Source organism: Vulpes vulpes, chromosome 13 (genome assembly GCF_048418805.1).
Source record: "Vulpes vulpes isolate BD-2025 chromosome 13, VulVul3, whole genome shotgun sequence".
In the NCBI taxonomy this organism is placed as follows: Eukaryota; Metazoa; Chordata; class Mammalia; order Carnivora; family Canidae; genus Vulpes; species Vulpes vulpes.
Genome location: NC_132792.1, coordinates 142,593,656 through 142,616,453, shown reverse-complemented (window position 1 = coordinate 142,616,453; position 22,798 = coordinate 142,593,656). Strand labels below are relative to the sequence as shown.

General features: G+C 37.3%; 1 protein-coding gene and 1 pseudogene across 4 annotated transcripts in view; one reads left to right on the top strand and one right to left on the bottom strand.

The window, feature by feature from the left end:
* Positions 1-22,798, top strand: part of C13H1orf21 (chromosome 13 C1orf21 homolog) — a 227,404-nt gene that overhangs the window by 109,476 nt on the left and 95,130 nt on the right. For all 4 annotated transcript variants that reach the window (XM_026001177.2, XM_072733178.1, XM_072733181.1 and 1 more), the window contains exon 3: positions 5,465-5,559. In XM_026001177.2, coding sequence (XP_025856962.1) covers positions 5,465-5,559 — 95 coding nt within the window. The remainder of the gene's footprint in view (positions 1-5,464; positions 5,560-22,798) is intronic.
* Positions 17,601-17,860, bottom strand: LOC112921817 (small nuclear ribonucleoprotein G pseudogene; annotated as a pseudogene).

The following is a 22,798-nucleotide window of genomic DNA, read 5'->3' as shown; positions in this document are numbered from 1 at the left end:
TGTGTGCCAGACACTTGGAGTAAGTGTAGGCACACGGTCCACATAATGAACTACACCTGATAAGTCCCTGAGAAAGACCAGGGCTTACTTAGCAGACAGCAAATATTAAATGCTATTTGTTGAATGAAACCATTGGAAGCAGAAACAGCTGATGGATGAGCTGGAGTCTTCCAGAGTGAGAAGCCACAATTTCCCAATGTAACTGACCATCTACCCATCTTTGGTTTGGAGCTTCAGAGAGTCCTGCCTCTTTGCCCTTCCAGAAAAGGGTTTCCTTTGCATAATTGCATTTTCTATTTATTTATTTATTTATTTATTTATTTATTTATTTATTTATTTATTTATTCATTCATAGCTGCCTCTACTCTTCTTGCTCTAGAACAGTCATTCTGCCTCTTTTTTTTCTGTCAAAGATTTATTTTTTCTTGTATATTCTTTTATTGGAGTTTGATTTGACAACATACAGTGTAACACACAATGCTCATCCCATCAAGTGCCCCCTCAGTGCCCATCACCCAGTCACCCCAGCCCCCCGCCCACCTCCCTTCCACTACCCCTTGTTCATTTCCCAGAGTTAGGTGTGTCTCATGATCTGTCACCCTCACTGATATTTCCCACTCATTTTCTCTCCTTTCCCCTTTAATCCCTTTCACTATTTTTTATATTCCTGCCTCTTCTGAATTGGCCCTCACTTGTTCACTCTTGGCCCTCAAGGTAGGCTACACCTAGGCTGTGCAAATGGCAGTTATTGAGTAAGGATGTAAAAAAAGATAGAGGAACATCATTTTGTTGTACCCCTGGTTTCACTTAAATAATAGTCACTTTTCTTAGTTATAGAAGCTGTTTATTATTTAAAAATCATTCTAACTAAAGTAATACAGTACTTGAGTTAGTATTTTGATTAAAGTAATCTATGTGCATGGCCAAAAAAATATTAAAGGCTTATTATGGATGATAAATCCCCTTCTCACTTCCTCTTCTCATTTGTTAATGTAGTTAATTAACAATTTTGGTTAATTACTGATGTTATACCTTTTCTTTTTATATCTTGATGGATTTTGTACATTAGGAATAATATTCCCTGTAGAACTAGCAGATCTTTCTAAAGCAGCAGCTAACATTTATTGAACATATACTATAGACTAGGCGCTATTTTCATGTATTAATTCAGGTGACTCTGTGTGTGAGATTATGTACCATAGATATTCTCATTTTACCAGTGAAGAAATCAGGGCACAGAAAGGATAAGCAACTTGTCCAAGGTCATATGGCTAGGCATTCCAGCTCTACAGGCCAAGCTTTTAGCCATTATGAATATTTATTTCTTGAAAAACTCCTGCCAAGTAAGGAAATAAAGATCCTAGGCAAGAGTTTGTATCAGAATATTAAGGCTCAAATTTAGTTAGCTTGGGAGACAGGATGTTCAAAGGAAGGCGCCCAAGAGGAACAAGTGTATGCCATAAGCTTAGTATAGTTTTTTCTTTTCAATGGCTTATGTTTGTAAATACTTCTTGTAATGCCTTTCCCAAGCTCTCATATTTCCGGAGCATATCATAATTGTCTACCAAAGAATCTTCATGCAAATTCTGGATAAAGAGGCAATCAAGAGCATTTAATAAAGGTGTCAAGATGTTGGACATTTTTAAGATTTTATTTATTCATGAGGGACACACAGAGAGGCAGACACATAGACAGAGGGAGAAGCAGACTCCTTGTGGGGAGCCCAATGCAGGATTTGACCCCAGGACCCTGGGATCATGACCTGAGCCAAAGGCAGATGCCCAACCACTGAGCCACCCAGGTGCCCCCAATGTTGGACATTTTTAATATGAGGACATTAGCACAAAATTCTTGAGATTGGAACAGCCTTGGAAAAAAATTTTATCACATATATGTCATTGATCAGAAAAACACTGAGTAAGAAGGTATGAAAGTAGATGCAAATTTCACCATTTTAGCGAATAACTGTAAGATCCCTTTTTACCAGAGAGTAGCATATATAGCATTCTGCTTTTCTTCCTTCCCTATCTACTGAATACATTTGTGAAAGCTGTTAACTTTAAAAAAAAATAATTCTGGCATTATAAACTCACGCCAGCACTTATCTCCATCCAACTGGCCCATTTTAAAGCCAGTGCCATTGATTATAAAGGTAACCTTACAGCAGCAAAGCTTGGGAAAACTGAGATGGGGCCAGTGAGTTGTTGATAATAGAAGAATTGACAGGATCCAGAAAATGGGGTGAGTCCGTACTACCTAAAGTATGTGCAGCCAACTAATTTCTTCCAAGTTCTAAAAATGTAAGATTATATATGTATACAATACATATATCCAATATATATATATATTACAATATATACTATATGTATATTACAATACATCAAAATGAAGCCCAGAGGTTTGGTGGGAAACTGTGTGTCTGCATGATGGAGCCACCACAGAAACAATCCAGCCCCCCTCTGATGTAAGCTGGGGAATAAAATGCTAAAAATATCACCAACGCATTGCTCTTACCCCAGATCTATTTTGACTAGCACAGCTTGCGACTGTTTACATAGAGAGAAGGGGGAGCAGATTTGGAATGGGGTGTCAGCCTACTGTTCCTGACGTGCATTTTAATAGGCCACCTGACAAGATCAACAGGAAGAAAAGAAAAATTGTGAACAGGTGTGAGGGAGCCAGAGGAAGATGGTCCTGCTTCTCCCTCCTCTTAATCAAGTTGGCACATTGTTCTGCTGCCAGGATTCGCTGGCTTATATCGGTGGCTGTGCTAATTGCCTCCAGTGTGGGGCTTGATTAAGGGGGCCCAGAGTCCCACATTGATTCCCCTGTGCCTTAAACAAAAGGAAAACTGGATTTTTGTCTGGCTGTTTCACTGTCAGAACCCGAAATGCTCCATTCGTCTGCACAGAGGCTTGTTGGCGGGTGCCGTTCCTGACGGCTGCATCGCCATGGAAATGTGTGACACATTTGTTGATGAGTTGTCTGTTTCCAGATGGACATCTTCAATCCCAGCACCAGCCTTTGAGAAATTTAACAGACCATTTTTTAAGTATTTCCTTTGTACAAATTGTGGTTTTATCTAAGGGTCTTGCTGGCTTTTTTTGTTTTATACCACAACGGATTTTATTCAGTGTGTTGTGTAAGTAATAATGATAGGCCTGGCTTTGTAGTTGTGCCTGTTTGTTTTTTCTTTCTTTGTATCCTGCATTGTCCAGCCAGCCATGGTTGTTAATGGCACACTAAAACCTATTCTTTTTCTGAACTGGTGATGATTCTGCCTTGATGTTAAAAAAAAAGCCTGTGTTTGGGATAATACTGCTTTGAAAGTCATGTTGCCAGCGGCTTTCCCATTTCATTGAAGAAAAATAGTAGGAAAAATATTAATAGTTTGTCTATTACTTTCAATTCAGTTCTGTTCCTGGAGGGTAAAAAAAGCAAATGAAGACTGACTATTGCTAGACTGCCCAGAGACATTGGGCTGTGGCTCGGTGGATGGAGAGGATGGGGCGAGGCAAGGATGAATCTTCTCTAGGACAAATCCTTTGCTGTGCAGTGGGCAAAGTACCATCTTTCAGAAGGTTCTCCTTAGGTCCTAAAATGTGCTTTACTCATCTCATCTGAGGTTTAGGATCCTACAGACAGTCAGAAATCCACCAAAATTATGGTTAAAAACTTTTGTGTGTGTGTGTAAAATTTATATTTAAATAATCAGAAATCATAAGTAATTAAGATCACAATTTAGTCAAGTGAAATGTTAGTATTTATCCAAATGAATTATGTTTTACAAATATTAATGTCCCAAACTGACATTAGGTTATCTCTTTCATTTTTTACCTTTATTTTTATCTCTGTATGATTGTACTGAAGGCATAATTTGTCAATGTCCTTTTTTTTTTCTTTTGGTAATTAACAAGTGCTTTTCTAACTTCTGAGTAAGTAATCCTTAATTAAATGTGTCTATTTTGTTAATTTACTTTCATTTTTTTCCTCTTACTACTAAATTGGAATGTGAAATTCTTCTGTGTTGCAATTGCGGATCCGAGTCCACTGATTAACATTTAGGACTCGGTATTCCTGAAGGGCTCATTACTGTAACCTCACACCGGTCTTTCTAATTTCTTTAGAAAGAAGTAGAATCAATAACTACCTTGAATTGTCAGGTGGAAAAAGCAATTGGCTTAGCCATGAACATGGAGTCTCATTCAGATACATGCTTTCATGTACTACTTTCATAAGGATGATTTTGAAAAATATTTGAACAGTATAATTACTTGGCAAGATGTTACTTTAGCTAACATCTTTGGGGGTAGTGTGTTAAGGGGTAATATGAGAAACCTGAAACTAGATAGAAAATAGTATTATAAATAATAAGGCAGGAAGTTATATACTTAGTCATTGTACCAAATTCATCACAAGCAGTAAGAAAATACATTACAACTTCCTGAACTGAAATATACACTTTCTTAGCGATAAGCGTCTTTCAGGTAGACCAGCATAGGCATTATTCCATGCCATATACTAGGCAGCTGTCAATGTGTGAAATTTTCCACTTGCACAATTTCAGTGATTTTTTTCCCCAACAAATTAGATTAAAGATGACTTGAAGTCACACCTATTTGGACCTTTGGGCTCCCAAGTCATTACCTGTTGACAGGACTCTGACGAAAACATCATCGTCATTACCAAACTGCTACCCTGGAGAGGAGCTTGTGCTACACATTCTCCAGAGTTCGTCCTGTGATGTGTATTGATACTGGGATTTACTGTACTCTCTCTCTGACTGTTATGAAGTCTAGATCCCATTACCTCGAGGGATATACCTATTAGATCTATTAGATACTGTGGCTCTTCATGCATGTGACTTTACAGAGAGATTGAAGTGTGTGTGGTGTGTGTGTGCGAGCATATGAAGTAAATGCAGATTATTCCACATTTAATATGGGGATCACAAATAGGAAAATTTTAATTCCCTATTGTTTGTATCTATTTTTTGATCAACTAAACTCTTTAATTGTAAACAATACCTTGTTTTTCCAAAAGAGGGAAATTAAGGTGTGAACATACTGCTGAAAGTTGCTGCCAGAGGCATTTTGAACTAGTGTTCTCATGGAGAAAAACTTCCGTAGACCATTAGTGGTATGCCTTGGTATGTATAGATTCCAGATAGTCTTTAGAGAGGGATGACCTGTGTTGCCTCTGCCACCATTTGCTTTCTGTGAAAGGACCAGGCAATGCCACGTTCATTAGCTGCCTTCATGGTGCTAAGCTCTTCCCAGTGGGCAGAGGAGAGCACCTCCTAAAAAAAGGCTGGTTAAACATATTCCAGATTGTTTCAAATGAACCACAGATAAAGGCTGCAGGGAAAGGGCTCCAACTGATGATGCTATTGGATTTTTTTCACTGACAGTTTTCTACCATTGTGAAAAAGTTATAAAATGTCTTTTCTTTTTTTGGTGCTCAGACGAGTATAGGATCAAACCAGTGGAAGAGGTCAAATACATGAAAAATGGGGCAGAAGAGGAGCAGAAAATAGCAGCCAGGAACCAAGAAAACTTGGTAAGAATTGAATTTCTCAAATAACAATGAATTTTGGTGACACTGGTGACAATTGTAATAAAATCTGCACTGCATGTTTAAACTGTAACTTACACATTGGCACAAGATTTCTTGAAAATGCTATTGCTATTCATAGCTTGCCTGGAAGCGGCATGCTCATTCCTGTATCCTGTTTGTTTCTGAATAAGCCCCTCTTTAATCTTGATAGAGAATGCTCCAGGGGGAAATATTGCAAAATTATTAGCATCTTAAAATGGTTAAATTTAAAGTAGAAAGCATGAAGGAGTATTGAGATTTATGGTATGTGTGGGGGAACCAATATATTTTTTTCTTTTTCTCCACGTTTTTAACTCTTCTTACCCAGTTAGAATGAACGGCTAAGCTTCATTACTCTGTTCATGGAATGTTGTTGATAAAGCTGCCTTTGAGAGGAAAATGATGTACTTTTAAGTTAGGTCTCTATAAAAATAGTCCCTACTTCACATTCACAATGTTAAAGGGATTGAGGCTTCTGAGTGAATGTGAGAATAGCAATGATCTGAAACAGAAAGTTAGGAGGCCCTTTGTTTCATATGAATCAGTATGCATATTACACCTTAATGTTCCATCTCTGTGAAAACATTTAGTTAATGCCATATTAGCTGAATTCTTAAAAGACATTACAGACCATTAAGAATGTGCATTTATTCAGTTGTGTGCAAGCAAAATTGTTTTTATAGCTTATTTTGGGATTAATTATTTGCTATGCTTTCACATTTGAGTGGATGTATTTTTAAGAAGCTTGAAACGTCATAAAGTGTTTTCACTTGACTTAAACTCTTTTTTTTCCATTATGTGCTTTGTTTTTGTTTTTATGATTTCTGCTACAGCAGAGGGACTTGGCCAGTGCTCATGAGCTTCAGGCTGTCATTTTCCATGATACATTAATGAACATAATGGACTAATTCTTTCTCCTCTGTTCTTTTCTGAACGTCTGAACTATACTTTGAAACACTGAAGTGACCAGCAACTGACTATTTTAGATCATTGTAAAAGAGTGAAAATACTCTGTAATAAAATTTTGCTTTATAAATGGGACTTAGATTTAAGGTGTTGCTTGAGTCACAGAGATCACCTATGGTATATTTTAACATTAGCACTTAAATCTAGAAAGCAACATCTATGACTAGTAGTGGGAGTTACTATGATCCAACTTTTTACATCAATTTTTTCTAACTTTGAGTAGATAAATAGAAGGCCCAAGGAGTTGAAGCATCAGTTGGTATTTTTCTACTTCATTTTACTGAAAATCAGACTTTGTCCTTGCTTGGTATAATTTCATCTTGAGTTATAAATCTCATCTTTAGTATTTCCATTGGAAGCTAAAGAGACACTGGTGTTCAGGCTAGTAGTGGCTGTTCCTTGGATCTAACAATAGAATCTATCCCTACTTTGCATACTTATATCTCTGAAATCCTGTATCTTACAGCATGTGAGTTTTTCTTCAATTTGCCCTCATCATATTTAAAGCTGATACACCTTTTACCTTCTTTCTAATTTCTCAGTCTCTCAGTTCCTCAGTGCCAGTATATTCTTTTCCAGAACTTGGCCAGAACTGGCACTAGTGCTTTTCTTTGCAGACTGAATAAAAATTCAAAAAGAGAGAAATTTCTGGTTTGGGGTTTTTTGTTGCTGTTGTTTTGTTTTATTTTACTCTTAGGTTATCTGTGACAACCCCCACTCCCCTTTTCTGCCAACCAATCAGTCCAGACCACCAACAGGCATTTTTAAAGGATGTGCAGACTTGCTTGGAGGTTGGGGAGTAAGTGATTATCTTTGATTCTGAGATTTCTACACAGCTTTCCAAAATGAAGTGATTTTTCATTTATCTGATAGTATATTATCTTTGTCATCTGATCCATCCTTTGGGATACATAATCAACCATGCATGTTGTTTGAGAAAACTAATAGCCTCCTAAATTTGAAGCTTACATTGAGGTGGATGAAATAGGTTTAACAATTCTTTATTTTTCCATCCATTAAAATAATCTAAAAGACAAGAAGTTCTTGTTTTGATATTTTTAGAAAGTTTTTTTTTCTTTTTTTTTTTTACTCAAACTGTTAAAATTAAGAGGCTCAGCAAACTCAATCCAGATAGTGTGGCATGATGATGACAGTCGTGGGCTCTAGAGACAGAAAACTGCCTGGGTTCAAATCTCAGCTCTGCCACTTGCTCACGGTGGGGTCAAGTTACTTCACTTCTCTGCCCCTCCTGCCCATCAAGTGGGGAAAGAGTGCCTCCTGGGGCTGTGGTGAGAACTACATAAGATGAACATTATAAGACCTGGAGTACAAAACCTGGCATATGATAAACACCTAGTAAGAGTTAGGTGTTATCATATAAAACAAAAGGAAAAGAATGTTAGAGTCATTGTTCCTTTCCCCCTTTTTTATGTTAACTGGTGAGAAGTTTCTAAATGAGTCATTTAGGTTAATGCTAGTATTCACATATTTTGAAAAATCTTTCTTGGGAACTACAAAGTTATTTAAACAAATATGTTTTGATCACCTATTACATATAAGGCCCTTATTTGTATCAAGAGGCTCAGCAATACTTAAAGTCACTGTCCTCAATGAGCTTACAGCAAAGTTTAGAGAACAGTTCAGTTCCCACAAATATTTTATTAATTGCTTCTAGGTACAAGGCTCTGTACTAGACTGCAGAGAAATACAAAATAAGGAAACCACTGACCCTTACCTGAAGGTGCCTCATGGTAGTAAGCAAGGTAAATACCAAATGACTATGAATAAAACAGGATTAAATACATAAGTAAATACATAAATCAAACAAGCAAAATTGATTCCAAGAAGGCAGTACAAAGTGCGGCTGATATCAAAAGAGGCAGAGATCTTGGCTGTTTGGGTGTCAGGACCTATTTCACAAAAGAGCAAGTGTAAGGTTGTCCCAGGCAGAAGTGATGGAGCTGGAAAATGCGAGGTGTATTTAATGAAAGACATGTAATCCTGTTTGATTGAGGAGTGGGTGGGAGGAGGAGAAAGTGTCGGTAGGATAGCAGTGGGAAATTATAATCAAAATGTGGATAGGATATTCTATAGAGCCTTGATGTCCAGCTGAGAGTCTGAAATGAATCCCATGGATCATAGGGAGCCTTTGAAGGTTTCAAGCAAAGGATTGACAGAATGAGATTATGAATCAGGAAAGTTTACATGGCAGCAGTGGGTGTCATATGGATTAGGGTGGGGAGCCCCTGTTGGAGATCATTTATAATAGCTTTTTGCAAGAGACAGTGAGCCTGAAAGCAAAGTGGTGGCAGAGAGAACAGAAAAGATTTGGATAAAGTTGTAGTTGAAGCAAGATTTGACAGCTTATAATAGACGTTAAAAGAAGAGAGAATAATCGAGATTGTGTAATGCCAATGGCAACTGATGAATGTGAGAATAAATAGTGACCTCAACAAAGTGGGAAAATCACTTAGGAAGATTGGGTTTGATAAAGATACAAGATGTTTGTTCCTTTCCTCCCTGTCGTTCATTCGTTATTCATTCTTGCCCACCCTTAAAAATATCACATTGTAGTTTGCAAGAGAGAAAGTTAAGCCACTGATCACACAAAAAAGTAAGAGAATGCCTCCACCACCAGGGTCCTTAGACTCTGTGCTTTGGATGACACAAGAGGTGCATCAGATATATATCTCACCCAAGAGAGCTCACTTTCTGGTAGCAGATAGAAAAAGGCATGTGACCTGAATGGCTATAATAATCTAAGGTACATTGTGAATGTAGAGGTTGGTTTTGAGTAAGCAAAGCCATAGGAATTTGGAGAACATCCGTGTGGAGGAATCTAGCAAAGGACAGACATGAGGGTGTGGAGCTCAGGATCACTGCCTGGAACACGTTAGGTGTTCAGAGTATATATATATATATTTTGCTAGAATGGATGAATGAACGAATAAATGAATGAAGAGTAATTGGACCTGTATGTCACAGTAGTTGACACCTAGTAGTTGCTCAGTAGTATTTAGATCTCCAGTTGCTCTAGCCCTTTGGCTGCAGTTTCTATGGGTGGAGGAGATTGTGCTGGTTTTCTGAGGGTGATAATGAATCCTTTGTATGTTAGTCATTTATGTATTCTCAGTGCAAAGATGTGCATTTATCCCCAATTTCATCATTATTAGACATCTGTATATTTCACTTTACTTCTCTCAGTCTTTAATTTGTTCTTCAGGAAGGTGATGTGAAATTGTTGCATTGGCTTTGATTATATATAAATATATATCAATCTAGATCCAGGCTTCATTGTTTCTAGTTTTATAATTTTGGTCAAAATCCAAAACTTCTGAACTTTTCAGTTCATCCTCTGGAGCTTGGTAATAGCAAAATGACTGAGGTATTAGAAGAAACATAGACAAATAGGTTTAGAATCTTAGCAAAGGGAGGTTTTCTTAAACAAGACATAGTAAGCTAAAGCTAAAAAGAAAGAAAAATCATTTATTTCATTAGATTAAAACTAGGAGCACCTGGGTGGCTCAAAAACTTGTTAAATATTTATGGGACTCCTGGGTGGCTCAGTGTTGAGCGTCTGCCTCCAGCTCAGGGTGTGATCCTGGGGTTTCAGGATCAAGTCCCACATAGGGCAACTGCAGGGAACCTGCTTCTCCCTCTACTTAGGTCTCTGCCTCTCTCTGTCTGTCTCTCATGAATAAATAAATAAAGTCTTAAAAAAAGATTAAAATTAAATACTTCCATGAAACAGAATAACTACAAAAAAAGTAGTTAATAGATAGGCTACAGCCTGAGAGAAAATATTTATGACCTATAAAAGGCAAAAGATTAATTAATATCTGAGACTTAGAACACTTGTAAATAATTAAGAAAAAGATAATTCATGAGGAAAAACAGGTATATGCAATGAACAGAAACAGATGGTTCACAGTAGAGGATATTGGGCAGTAAGCATATGAAAAGATGTTCCACATCATTGGTACAGTGGATACTCTTTTATCTAACTCCCTGCCTTAGAAGACTGTCATAAATCCCCTTGTGAAAGATGCCGACTGCAGCCCTCGGCGTGCTCGCCTGGATGGCTTGTGGGCTACTCTCTAGAACACGCCTGTGCTTGCGCTCCCTCAGTAAAATATGTTTTCCAAGAGCCCGTGTGATGGTTCCGAAACCTGTTTATACTGGTTGAATGTCATTGGAATTATGTAATTTATTAAGTAATATGTAAACCACTGAAACCAAGTGTGGAAAGAGAGCTGTTTCATTGAAAATTAAATTAAATGCTTTAGAAAGTCTTGATGAAGGCACATGACTAAAAAGCTTGCTGTTAAATTAAATTAAATTAAATTCTGCACTCAGATTATTTCACAATGTCTTTGCATTCTTGCTTCAGTTAAGAAACCAAACCAGGGAACCTTAGATGTACATTATAAGGCTGTGGTTTGTACAGGGGTGCATGTGGAGCTTTGTGTGTGGTTCCTTACCTAAGGGAGAAGCCTTATTCGAGGAAATGAGCATCTATGCATTTTAAAATAAAATCATATGCTTATTGTAGATTTACAGTTTTAGGTTGCCCTGCTTTAACTCACTTTACCATTTAATTACCAGTCCGGATGGTATTGCCTAATATAACTTTAATTTTAATCAGGGAAATGCAAATTAAAACATGATTCCTTAGACTGGCAAAAATTTGAAGCTTAATACTATCAGATTTTGGCATGGTTATAGGAAAATATGTATTCATATAACAGTGGCAGACATCTTAGAGGACACTGTAGCAGTATCTGTTAAAATTTAAACGTGCACACCCGTGACCCAGGACTTCCACATCTTCGTATCCACCCAAAGAAGCTGCCCATGTGCATGAGGAAGCTTGCACAAGACTGTTCACTTAAGCATTGTTTCTATTGAAAAATGGAAAATAGCTTTCATTCTTGTCAGTAGGAGAATGGTACAGCTGTAATTATTTGTATGATTTAAGTTAACTTTTAAAAAAAAATTTATTGGGATACCTGGGTGGCTCAGCAGTTAAATGTCTGCCTTTAGCTCAGGGCATGATCCCAGGACCTGGGATCTAGTCCCATATCAGGGTCCCTGCAAGGAGCCTGCTTCTCCCTCTGCCCATGTCTTTGCCTGTCTTTTTTTTTTTTTTTTTTTTAAGATTTATTTATTTATTCATGAGAGATACACAGAGAGAGAGAGGCAGAGACATAGGCAGAGAGAGAAGAGGCTCCCTGCAGGGAGCCCGATGCGGGACTCCCGGACCTGGGATCACAACCTGAGCCAAAGGCAGACACTCAACCACTGAGCAACCCAGGTGTCCCTGAAGTTAATTTTTTTAAAAGGAGAATAATAAAAGCAAAATTTGAATTTTGAACTTGGGAATGTGTAATGTAAGTGGGATTATGTCATTTTCTCATTATCTTAAAGATCCCCAATTTTCTGTCATTCTCTGACATTGATAAACAAAAGGCAGTTAGAAGAAAGCTCAGGGATCATCCAGCTTTGTTTATGTAGCTTAACTTTTTACATATAAATAATTTAAAGGTAAATTACTCCAGACATCACAGTATTCAGTCCCTTCCTTCTCCAAAGCAAGTATCTTGACTAATGAAAGACATTCCAGTCTGAGTTTTAAAGTGCTTCCTCTTACTATTTGCTAAAACATTGTGTTGTTTTCCTTAACATCTGTCCTTCGTAAGCTATTTCCCCTTAGGAGTTAATAAATTCTTTGATTATGGAGGGTTTTTTTTTAACATGTATTTCCCTGAATTTACATATATGTCAATGGCTTTTGATTCACTATTTCTAGATATCTTTGTGTAAGTGAGAACATTCTTGTCTATCCAGTGTCCTAGCTCATGGTAGAGTTAGCTTTTGACGTCATCCTTATCCATAGCGTTGAGGACTGATTTGAAACATGCTTGTCTAAGTCATCACTTCCTGAGTACAATCAAATTGTGATATAAAAAGAATGTTCTAATATGTTTTAGCAGGAAAGGAGAGTGGAATCAAACTTTAGGTGTGGCTACATCCTCCTCCTGCTTGCTGAGTTTGAGAGAGCTCCCATATGTATTTCCAGTGCATTATATTTCCAGTAAATGTCAGAGCAACCAGTTACAGAGCTGAAAACTTGGCGATTAGGAGACATCTTTGAGTAAAGGAAATGCTCTAGAAACTGGTGAGAACTCTTTTTGGAGCAGTGATTTCTAGCTGGCAAACACTGGCAAGTGGCCCTGCCCCACTGCTAAAGGAGTTCTCTGTAGGCAGCTAGTGTTCTCCAAAGCACTGTATGGATGGACAGGGAAGAGTCTGTGATTCCATTTGTAACTGTAGATCACTAGGAGGGCTAAGTGCTTAAGAACCACAGTCACTATATCACTCTAAATAGGTGATAACTTAGGTGAATGAATATTATAAACATTAAATTGATAATGTTTATTATACTAAGATATAGACATTCCAATGAAGACGTTCTAGTTGGGACCTCTTTTAAGAATCAATTTAAATTATTCTTTTTAACAAATACAACCATGGTTACTTCTGTGACTCCACAGAGCAGCTAATATAGTAACAAAAGACCATGACTTTGAATTATCCCAATTTCCCAAGTCATTTAAACATTCTTACCACTCTTGGGAATAAGGTAAAAGAAACTGACAAGAATAAAGCTGATATTCCAGACAAAGGGTCAAACTCTGTGAAGTACCTCTTCTCTCTCCCCTTTCTCCTTCCAAGTACAGGTTGGTTTGGAGCTCAGGCTGGGGCTGGAATTGAGTGGGTTGCGGGGGGTGTGGGGACATCTGGACTTGAGGTAGAGAATTTCTGGTTTATGGAAATTCGATAGGACTCAGGGTTCCCAAGCCAAAGTAAAGGTGGAGAGTGGTTTGAGGGTATCTGACTTTAGACAAAGAGAACCTCTTCCTAGAGCAGCTTCGGAAACAATCACTTGAGCACATGACCTCTCCCTGAAGTTCACCTTCTAACTCAAGGATCCCATTCTCATTCCCTCTTCTCTCATGCACATGATGTTGACATCAGCCTCTGGTTCTTCCACAGAATTAGAGGATCACCTAAACCTTTTAGTTTCTTAAGGGAATAACAGCTGTTATGAGTGGAGGGTTTGGGTAGTATTCTCTTTTACTATGTTTGTTGTGGCTTGAAAGGAATAGGGGAAAGAGTGCTACCTCGTCATCTTTCTTGGAAGACATCCTTTTTCCAGCTAGCCTTTTTGTGGTACCTGAGCCCGGCACATTCAAGGTCTTAACAGATTTTGCTGGCACTGTGGTGATTTGTTTTAGAGTAGAACAGAAGAGTGTATGTACTTCTTTAAGGACGAGTGATTTGTCGAATCAGCCTTCTAAGTTTCAAGTGTTGTACAGAGGCACAGTTCCTGATTCAGGAACAGAATATTATAAGAATAAAAGAATGTCCACCAAAGTGCTTTGTAAACATAAAGCCCAGTGCAAATTATAGTGATTATTTTTGTTACTAGTTGAAAGGACACCTGGATGCAATTCTAAGGTTAGTTGTTATTCCATGGTAGAAACACAAGTAAGGCACAGTGTATATCATCATAGCACCTTTCACTCTCCCACCAAGAAGCGGCATCAAAGTATATACTCAGTAGATACAGAAATCAATGAATCAAAGGTGGGTTTTAGAGCAACTACTGTAATCATTCAAACAGCCAGCATAGCAAACCATGACTGAAATCCTATTTCAAATGGCTTTTTTTCTTTCCCATATTAATGCACCGAACTGACCATATGCAGATGAACAGTATTAGGGCCCTGGTACAATGTGTTTCTTGAGTAAATCCGTATTTCAATGGATTCAATTCTCACTGGCAGCTAGGCATTGTCTGGGGCACTGAAAGAATATGAAGATTGGCGAGGCATGGTTGTTAATTCTCAGGAAACTCCAGGAAACAGACAGATAGATATACTGTAAGTCTCTAATAGAGGCCTTTGAAGTCTTTGGGGAGAACCAGAATGGAGTGGGGGACCTTTATGGGATATCTAAGAAGATTCACAGAGCTGGCATTGCAGCAGAGCCTTGAGTGGAAAGCAGGCTTTCATTGGCAGATGAGATTGGGAAGGGGATTTCAAGCAACAGAATAATGAGAGCCAAGCACAGAGACACGGCATGAATAATGAGTGGGCTGGGAGGCTGATGGAGTGCGTTGTGAAGTGTTTTGGTTATTTGGTGTGTTTTAGCTGGGTTTTTCTGTTTTTGTTTTTGTTTTGTTTTGTTTTCCGTCACCACATTAATTTCTGCTTTACAGAGCGCCACATGCTTTAGCCAGTTTGCAGCATTTGTAACTAGAGAATAAACAGACCTCTGCTCCTCTAATTTAAAGATGCAGGGTGTTGATAATGACTTCCCTTTTCTCAGTATTGTTGCAAAATGTGATTGCTTTTAAATATGCTTTCCTCTGATGCGAGGTGCCGTCTAAGAGTTGTTGAACGTAGTTACTTTTGACCTTTGCTTGCCCAGTAAAGGATAGCTTCTAATTTGTCCTCTGGAACTTCCCCCGTGTAACTTTCAAAAGTACAGCCAACACAAATAGGACCTTAGAGTTCGAGTTTTGGCCTCTTCTGTAAGAGCAGGATGCTGGTATTCAAATAGAAAGCAGGAAAGGAGCCCTCTTCAGAGCTTGATTCTGTTTGACCCCCATGGTCATTCTAGATACTGGATTTATTCATCACACCGAAACATAAGCATTTTTTACCCAAGTGGCTCAATTCTAACCACAGAGTGAGGGGAAATAAATGACATTTGAGAGAGCCACCAAAGTCTCCACCACGGTTATTAAAGTATCTGGAACAAAAACACAGTGGTGTGCCTTTTCTGCAGGTTGTTCATATTTCTCTCTTATCTCTTATGCTGTGCTAAAAATAAAATCAAAGCATATACGTTTTACTCCTCAGTTGGCAAACTTAGTGAGGTAACATCACTCGAAATTAATCATTTATGCCCTGGAGGTGAGAGTATCAAAAACACGTAGTAATGTTTCTGAGTCTGGGCTTTGATAAGTCTCTCTCTCTCTCTCTCTTTTTGTGGACTTTATTTGTGAGCAAATAACACCCAGTATTAACAGAGATACGGGATTTGCTTACCACGTGATTTGTTTTTATAAAGTTCCCAGTAATTCTAACAATAGATGTTATACCTGTCATTCAGAAAAGATGGGAATAAATAACCAGGCATAAAAAATTCATACTTCATCTTTGGAGGGAGGAGAATGTATTATTTTAGCTTGTCAACATTATAATAAATATATGAAGATGCCATTGTAACCGCCTGCTTTGTGTTCATATTAAGTCTAATTTAATTTATTTCCTCCGTACTTTGTGTGATACGAGATGCCAAATTTCCTCCTTCTTTGAAAATTAAAACAATGGATAATGACGGTGATACTTTCTGAAATGTAATGAGCAGACTCCTTTTTTTTTTTTTTTTTGTTCCTGTCAGTGTGTGATGGTATACTACAGATTTTCATTTACTGACAGCCTTCTCCTAACTAGATCGCTTCAGGGCTTGCTTAATTGGAGAAAAACCTTTTTTTTTAATATATATACTTTATGCATCTGTACAGTTGAGGGCACTTAGACCAGAAACAAGATAGGAGTCTGTTGATTGGAACTGGAAAATGAAGTAAAGACTGGTCTCAGAAATAAAGCAGAAGGTTCATTATTAGAAGTGAGATACAGCAGCACTGACATGAATCAGAGTTTCTCAAATGCTAAGCCGGGTTCCTTGACTTCTCCTGAAAAGGAATGTCAGGGAACACAAGCTGTGAGGAAAGAACAGAGAATCTCATTATAGTGAAATGCTTCACAGTCTGTGTTGATGCCTTAACATTCACAGCGTGTAAGCTCATGTCAAAGAATCAGCTGGCTGGGAGCTGGTGGGCTAATAAAACAAGATAAACAATACATAGTATTGGATTTGGTTGAATCCTGTTAGCCCCTTATCTAATTGTACTTTTTAAATTAACTTTTTCATGATTATATATGTGCTGCTCGAATTACTTTAAAACATTCTTGGGAAACACAGAAATGAATATAAATAAATAAAACCAGTCATAAATTGTATAATAACTTTATGATTTATGCCTAATATACATATAAACTTTTTTTTCTGAACAATATGGATTCAGATCTCTTACAAAACTAAACATAGTCTCAACATGTATCCAGCAGTCACCGTCCTAGAAAAACTATGTTCAAGGGCACCTAGCTGGCTCAGTCAATAGAACGTGTAACTCTTGATCTTGGGGTTGTGAGTTTAAGCCCCACATTGGGTGTAGAGATTACTTGAGAAGAAATAAAACCTTAAAAAAAAATAGAAAGAAAACTATGATTAAGCAAAAACCTTCATGTGAACATTGATAGCAGCTTTATTCATAATCACCAAAAAACTAGAAGCAACCAAGATGTCTTTTAAGGGGTGAATGAACAAACTAGTACATCCATACAATGAGATACTATTCAATGATAAAAAGGAATGAGCTACCATCCATGCAAAAACATGAATCTTATGTGCATATTGCTAAGTGAAAAAATCTAGTCTGAACAATATATACAGTATGATTCTACCTATATGATATTCAGAAAAAGGCAAAACCATAGAGGTGTGGTAAACAGATCAGTAGTTTCCAGGAGTTTATGGGAAAAGGAAGATTGATTAGGTGAATCAGAGGGGATTTTTTTTTTAAGTATAGTTGTCATATGTTATATTACTTTCGGGTGTACAACATAGTGATTTTACAATTCTGTGTATTGCTCAATGTGCACCAGGATAAGTATAGTCACCATCTGTCACTATACAATGTTATAACAATGTATTACAATGTTTTTGACTATATTCTCTGTGCTGTACTTTTCTTTTGACTACTATAAAAGTTTATTTAACAAAAAAGTTCAATATGAAGATGTATACAACGTGATTTTTATATTGTAGTAAAACAGGTACTATGGACAAGGGACATATGGAAGCAGTTGGTTTCTTCTGAGGAACACATCCATTGTTTATAGTCATTCCAAAGCTTCTAATATGGTACTATTTCCTCATATTGCCACCATTCCAATATTGTTCTCTTGCCCACTAATTCTCATTTCCACACATTCATCCATGTGAATATGTTCACAAACGGATCAAACCCCCGGCAATATTCCTTGGACATGTCTGCCACCATTTAATTTCAATGATAATTTCTTGTCCATAAATTTTTTCAACTGAGGAAGGTGAGCTTTGCCTACTCAGCAAGCTCAAAGATACCTCCTATGCTGTACTTTTTATCTCTTTATGTCTTACCTATTTTATAAGTGGAAGTTTGTACCTCTTAATTTCCTTCACTATTTTGACCATCCCCACAACTCTCCATCCCCCTCCTCTCTGGCAACCACCAGTTTGTTCTCTGTACTTATGAGTCTGTTCACAGGGGATATTTTAAGGTAGTGAAACTATTCCTTATGATAAACTGTAATGGTAGATACATGACACTCTGCATTTGTTAAAATGCATAGAGCGCTACAACAAAGAGAGTGAACTTTAATGTTTATAAATTAGAAAAGAAACATCTAGGAAGTCACAGAATCCCAGAGTAGAATATAGACTGACAAAGGAATCTAATAACAGTATTATAAATACATGAAATAACCTCCCTGAAAATGGTGGAGGGAGATGTGCTGACCTAAGTAACCTTGGAAATGAGTGGAATCTGTCAAAACTATAAGTAAAAGTAACTGCATATAAAGCACTATACTCTTACTGTGGAGCTAAGAGTTAACAATTCTAAAAACACTACAATTAATTAGTAGTGGCTGAATAGTGGAGCCAGGTTTCTTCTCACTGTTGGAGTGAGAGGTTGTAAAAACACAAGGGAAGCATCCTGTGGCAGGATACCTGGGGTAGGTCAGTCAGTGAAGCACCTGACTCTTGATTTTGGCTCAGGTCATGATCTCAGGGTCATGAGATCAAGCCCCACTTCGCACAGAGCCTCCTTGAGATTCTCTCCCTCCCTTACTCCTCCTCCTGTTCACTCTCTTTTTCTAGGGGGGAATAAAAAGAGACACATCCTGTGGCAATGGATCAGAGTTGGAGACATCAGTGTGAATTGATAACCTAATGGAGATACAGATGGATATGTGTAGAAATATTAATAGCTATGTGTAAATACACATACACAAGTACACCTGCATATATTTGTGTATGTATACACATGTAGATACATGTGATTATAAATGTATATGCACATGTAGAGATGTGTACACACACACACACACACACACACACACTTTCTTGCTCTGTCAGCTAAGAGAACCTAGAAGCAATGATACCCCAGGAGCAACAAGCATACCCGCCACCCAGATCTTGTGTCTAGTACAATTCTGGAAAAAAAAAGGAACCAAGACTCCTTGGGTAAATGGCTTATCATAGGGCTAGGGAGTATATATGATGATCCTGGAGCATTTTGTTGTACTAGAAAATTAGGAAGTACCAATACGCACACATCACATACACACACAATGATGAGGTATGTCACAGGGACACAAGAATCAACTGAAAGAACTGTCAGTGGCCAAAGCTAAAACAACTGAAGCAACAAAATTAGTAATACCATTATTAGATTGTGCTGTAAATCTAGTATAGCAAACAATGTATTTACTTTAAACAAATTATAAAATAAATATCTATAAGTCCATAATAATATAAATGACGGAATAAATAAATGGAGAAGAATCGATAAGTCTCCCGTGCAAAATAAGTCCAAATCATTTATGGAGTTCTCTGTCCTCAAGGAGGCAAAGCATAACTTCCTACTTCTCAAGTGTGAGCTCTGCTTGGTGACTTTCTTAAAAAGAATACTTAAAGAATATGGGGGAAAATAGATAACTTTACTGTGGAGAAACCTGACACATTATCTGAGCCAGGTGATCAAAATTAACCGTGATAAGTTATGTTGATAGTATAAATCCTTGATATGCCATGATGAGAATGGCATTTTATCTCTGTGGCCTTCCTCCAAAAATCTCTAACCTCAGTGTAATCATGAGAAGAAACATTAGACAAGCCCAATTGAGAGACATTCTACAAAAAAAAAAAAAAAAAAAGACCAGTACTCCTGAAAACAAGGTCATCAAAAGCAAGTAGAATCTGAGAAACTGTCACAGCCAAGAGGAACATAAGTAGACATGGCAATTAAATGTAATATGGTATTCTGGAAGAGATCCTGGTATAGAAAAAGGACATCAGGTAAAACCACAGGAAATATGAATATCTTATCAATGTTTGTTCATTATTGTGACAAATGTCCCATCCTAATGGAAGATGTTAATAATAGAAGGAACTGGATTTCCGGTATATATGGGAACTCTGTAGTATATTGACAACTTGTCTGTAAGTGTAAAACTATTCTAAATTATGATAGTTAATGAAGTATTGAAAAATAGACCTGTCCTAGGGGAGGGCATGAAGGTGAAGGGGATTAAGAGTGCACTTACCACAAAGAACACTGAGTCATGTATAGAATTGGTGAATCACTCTATTGTACACCTGAAACTAATATAACACTGTACATGAACTATACTAGAATTTTTTAAAAAATGGACCTGCCCCGTACACACTGTGAATATAGAATTTGAAGGTCCCATAATTAGCCTTCCATTCATTTAGGATGCAGAATTAAATATATAAATGCAGCTGGACAGTACCATTTCACTGGCTGCTAGAGGGTTGGGATCATTCAGGTTTCAGATTCCTGAAAAAAGCACCCGTACTCTGTTGTGGACAAGGAGTCTTAAAATCTACAAAGTTCCTGCCTTAACCTCAGGGCAGCCTGTAGTTTTGTAAAGTAGATAAATAAGCAGAGATGAAAACTCTCTGAACTGGATATTATTGGTCTTACTCAGTTGTAAATAATATTCTTAAAAGTTACTTCTTAAAAGTATCCATCAGTTTGGGAGCACATTGAGATTTCCTGCTAAAAACTTCCTTTATTTTTTAAGTTTTGGTTATTATGATTATTTTCATAACATCAGTTTCCATGGAAAAGTAACTTCCAGTTTCAAAATCTTAATTTGTCATCACATTATAAAATTTATACTATGTACTCTTCCTATTGTATTTCAATGAGCTTCTAGTTTTATCTGTTCATTTAAATTTATCCTTTTGTTTCATGACATTTTTCTCTTCTATCATTTGGTTTTTGTGGGGGTTTTTTGTTTTGTTTTTTCATTTTTTTAACCAAGAAATCCCATCAGCATTAAGAAAGATTGGTTTAGGGTTCTGATTGTGTAAGCAGAACCCATATCAGCATTGTGGTATACATAGGAATTTTGTGATCAGATCATGAACTGGGTCTAAAGAATAAACTACAAATTGTAGTGGTTTGTTAGGCAACAATAGATAATCAGTTCAGTAGTGTTGGTTTTAACTGATCAAAAGAGTAGAAGGAAGGGTGGTTTCTCTGGGTAGCAGAATTGAAGATCTTTTTTTTTTTTTTTTTAATTCCTTTCTGCATTTAAAATGTTTTCCTCAGTGAACACTTAACGACTTTTAAAACTTGGGCAAAGGAAATTATACAAAAAACATTTAAAACACAAGGAGTTACAACGAAGCAAAACATCATGCTACCTCAAATGTTAGTTGCTCTTTTTTGTTTAGAGGGAGAGAGAGAGAGGGCTGGGGGTTGGGCAGTGGGAGAGGGAAAGAGAATCTTAATACAGGCTCCACACTTGGTGGCAGAGACCAAAATGGCAGGGGCCGGGGAGGCCCTCGATCTCAGGACCCTGAATGACCTGAGCTGAAATTATGAGTCAGGTACTTAAACAACTGAGCCACCCAGGTGCCCCTGTGGCCCTAGTTCTTGTAATGGAAATCTCTGAGAGTGGCAGGAAAAGGAGAGTTCACCCAGTTTCTAACTCGAGAATCAGTGGAAACTTCATTTGGTCATAGTTGGCATAATAAGTGAACGAATGCCACCCTTACATAACTTTTCAGGACTTAATAAACTAGAGAGGGGAACACATTCACCGTGTGGACAAATTACTTTGTCTTTTTTAGGAGTTCTTTAAAAGATTCAATGAAAGTACTGTTGTTGTGAAACTCTTTCCATTATTTAGCAATATGGCAATAATTTTTAAATCTTATTGTTAGAGTTAATGACAGAAAACTTGAGTTAACCAAATTGCCCCAGGAATGGAGTGTGCTAATCAAGCAACCATAATTTCTTTATTCTTGCCTTGTTATTGAACAGTTTTTAAAATATATATATATATATATATATATATATATATATATATATATATGCCCTCTCTTTATTTATAAGGGCAAGATTTTAAATAGTAGTAAATTTTTCTTTCATGATTCAGTATCTTGCCTGCCCTTAAGGTCATTGTTAAAACAAACAAAAACCAAGCAGTAGCTCCAGAGGCTGAAGAGATTTGACAGACTCTGTGCTGGCCTTCTGACAGCCCCTAGGAAAAAAGAGTTTATTTTTTATCTAAACATTATTTTCTCTTATACCTAACCTTCAGGAATTTTTAGAACATCCTTCTGTTCCCAGCATTTTATTCTCTTTCTTGGGATCATTAGTGCTGAATTCTCTCTCATCAGCTCAGGTGGAATTTGGCAAGTAATATAAAAGTAAATCAAGTTATTGGCATTCTGAGGCTGTTCAGGGACTAAATCATGTTTGGCTGTTGCTTTGAAAAAGGAGAATAGTTTGACAGCATTATGGTAAACTGACTCCATATTTTCTAATCATTTTGCCAAGAACCCATTCTGTTTTTTTTTCTTTCTTTTTTAATATTTTATTTAAATTCAATTGACTAACATATAGTATAACACCCAGTGCTCATCCTATCAAGTGCCCTCTGTAATGCCCATCACCCAGTTACCTCATCTTCCCTGCCCTATTCCCCTGCTGCAACCCTTTATTTGTTTCCCAGAGTTAGGATTCTCTCATGGTTTGTCTTCCTCTCTAGTTTTTCCCTACTCAGTTTCCCTCCTTTCCCTTATAATCCCTTTTACTGTTTCTTATATTCCACATATGAGGGAAACCATATGATAATTGTCTTTCTCCAACTGACTTATTTCATTCAGCATAATACTCTGCGGTTTCACCCACATCAAAGCAAATGGTAGGTATTCATTCTTTCTGATGGCTGAGTAATATTCCATTATATCTATATCTATACCTATATCTATATATATATATATCACCCCTTCT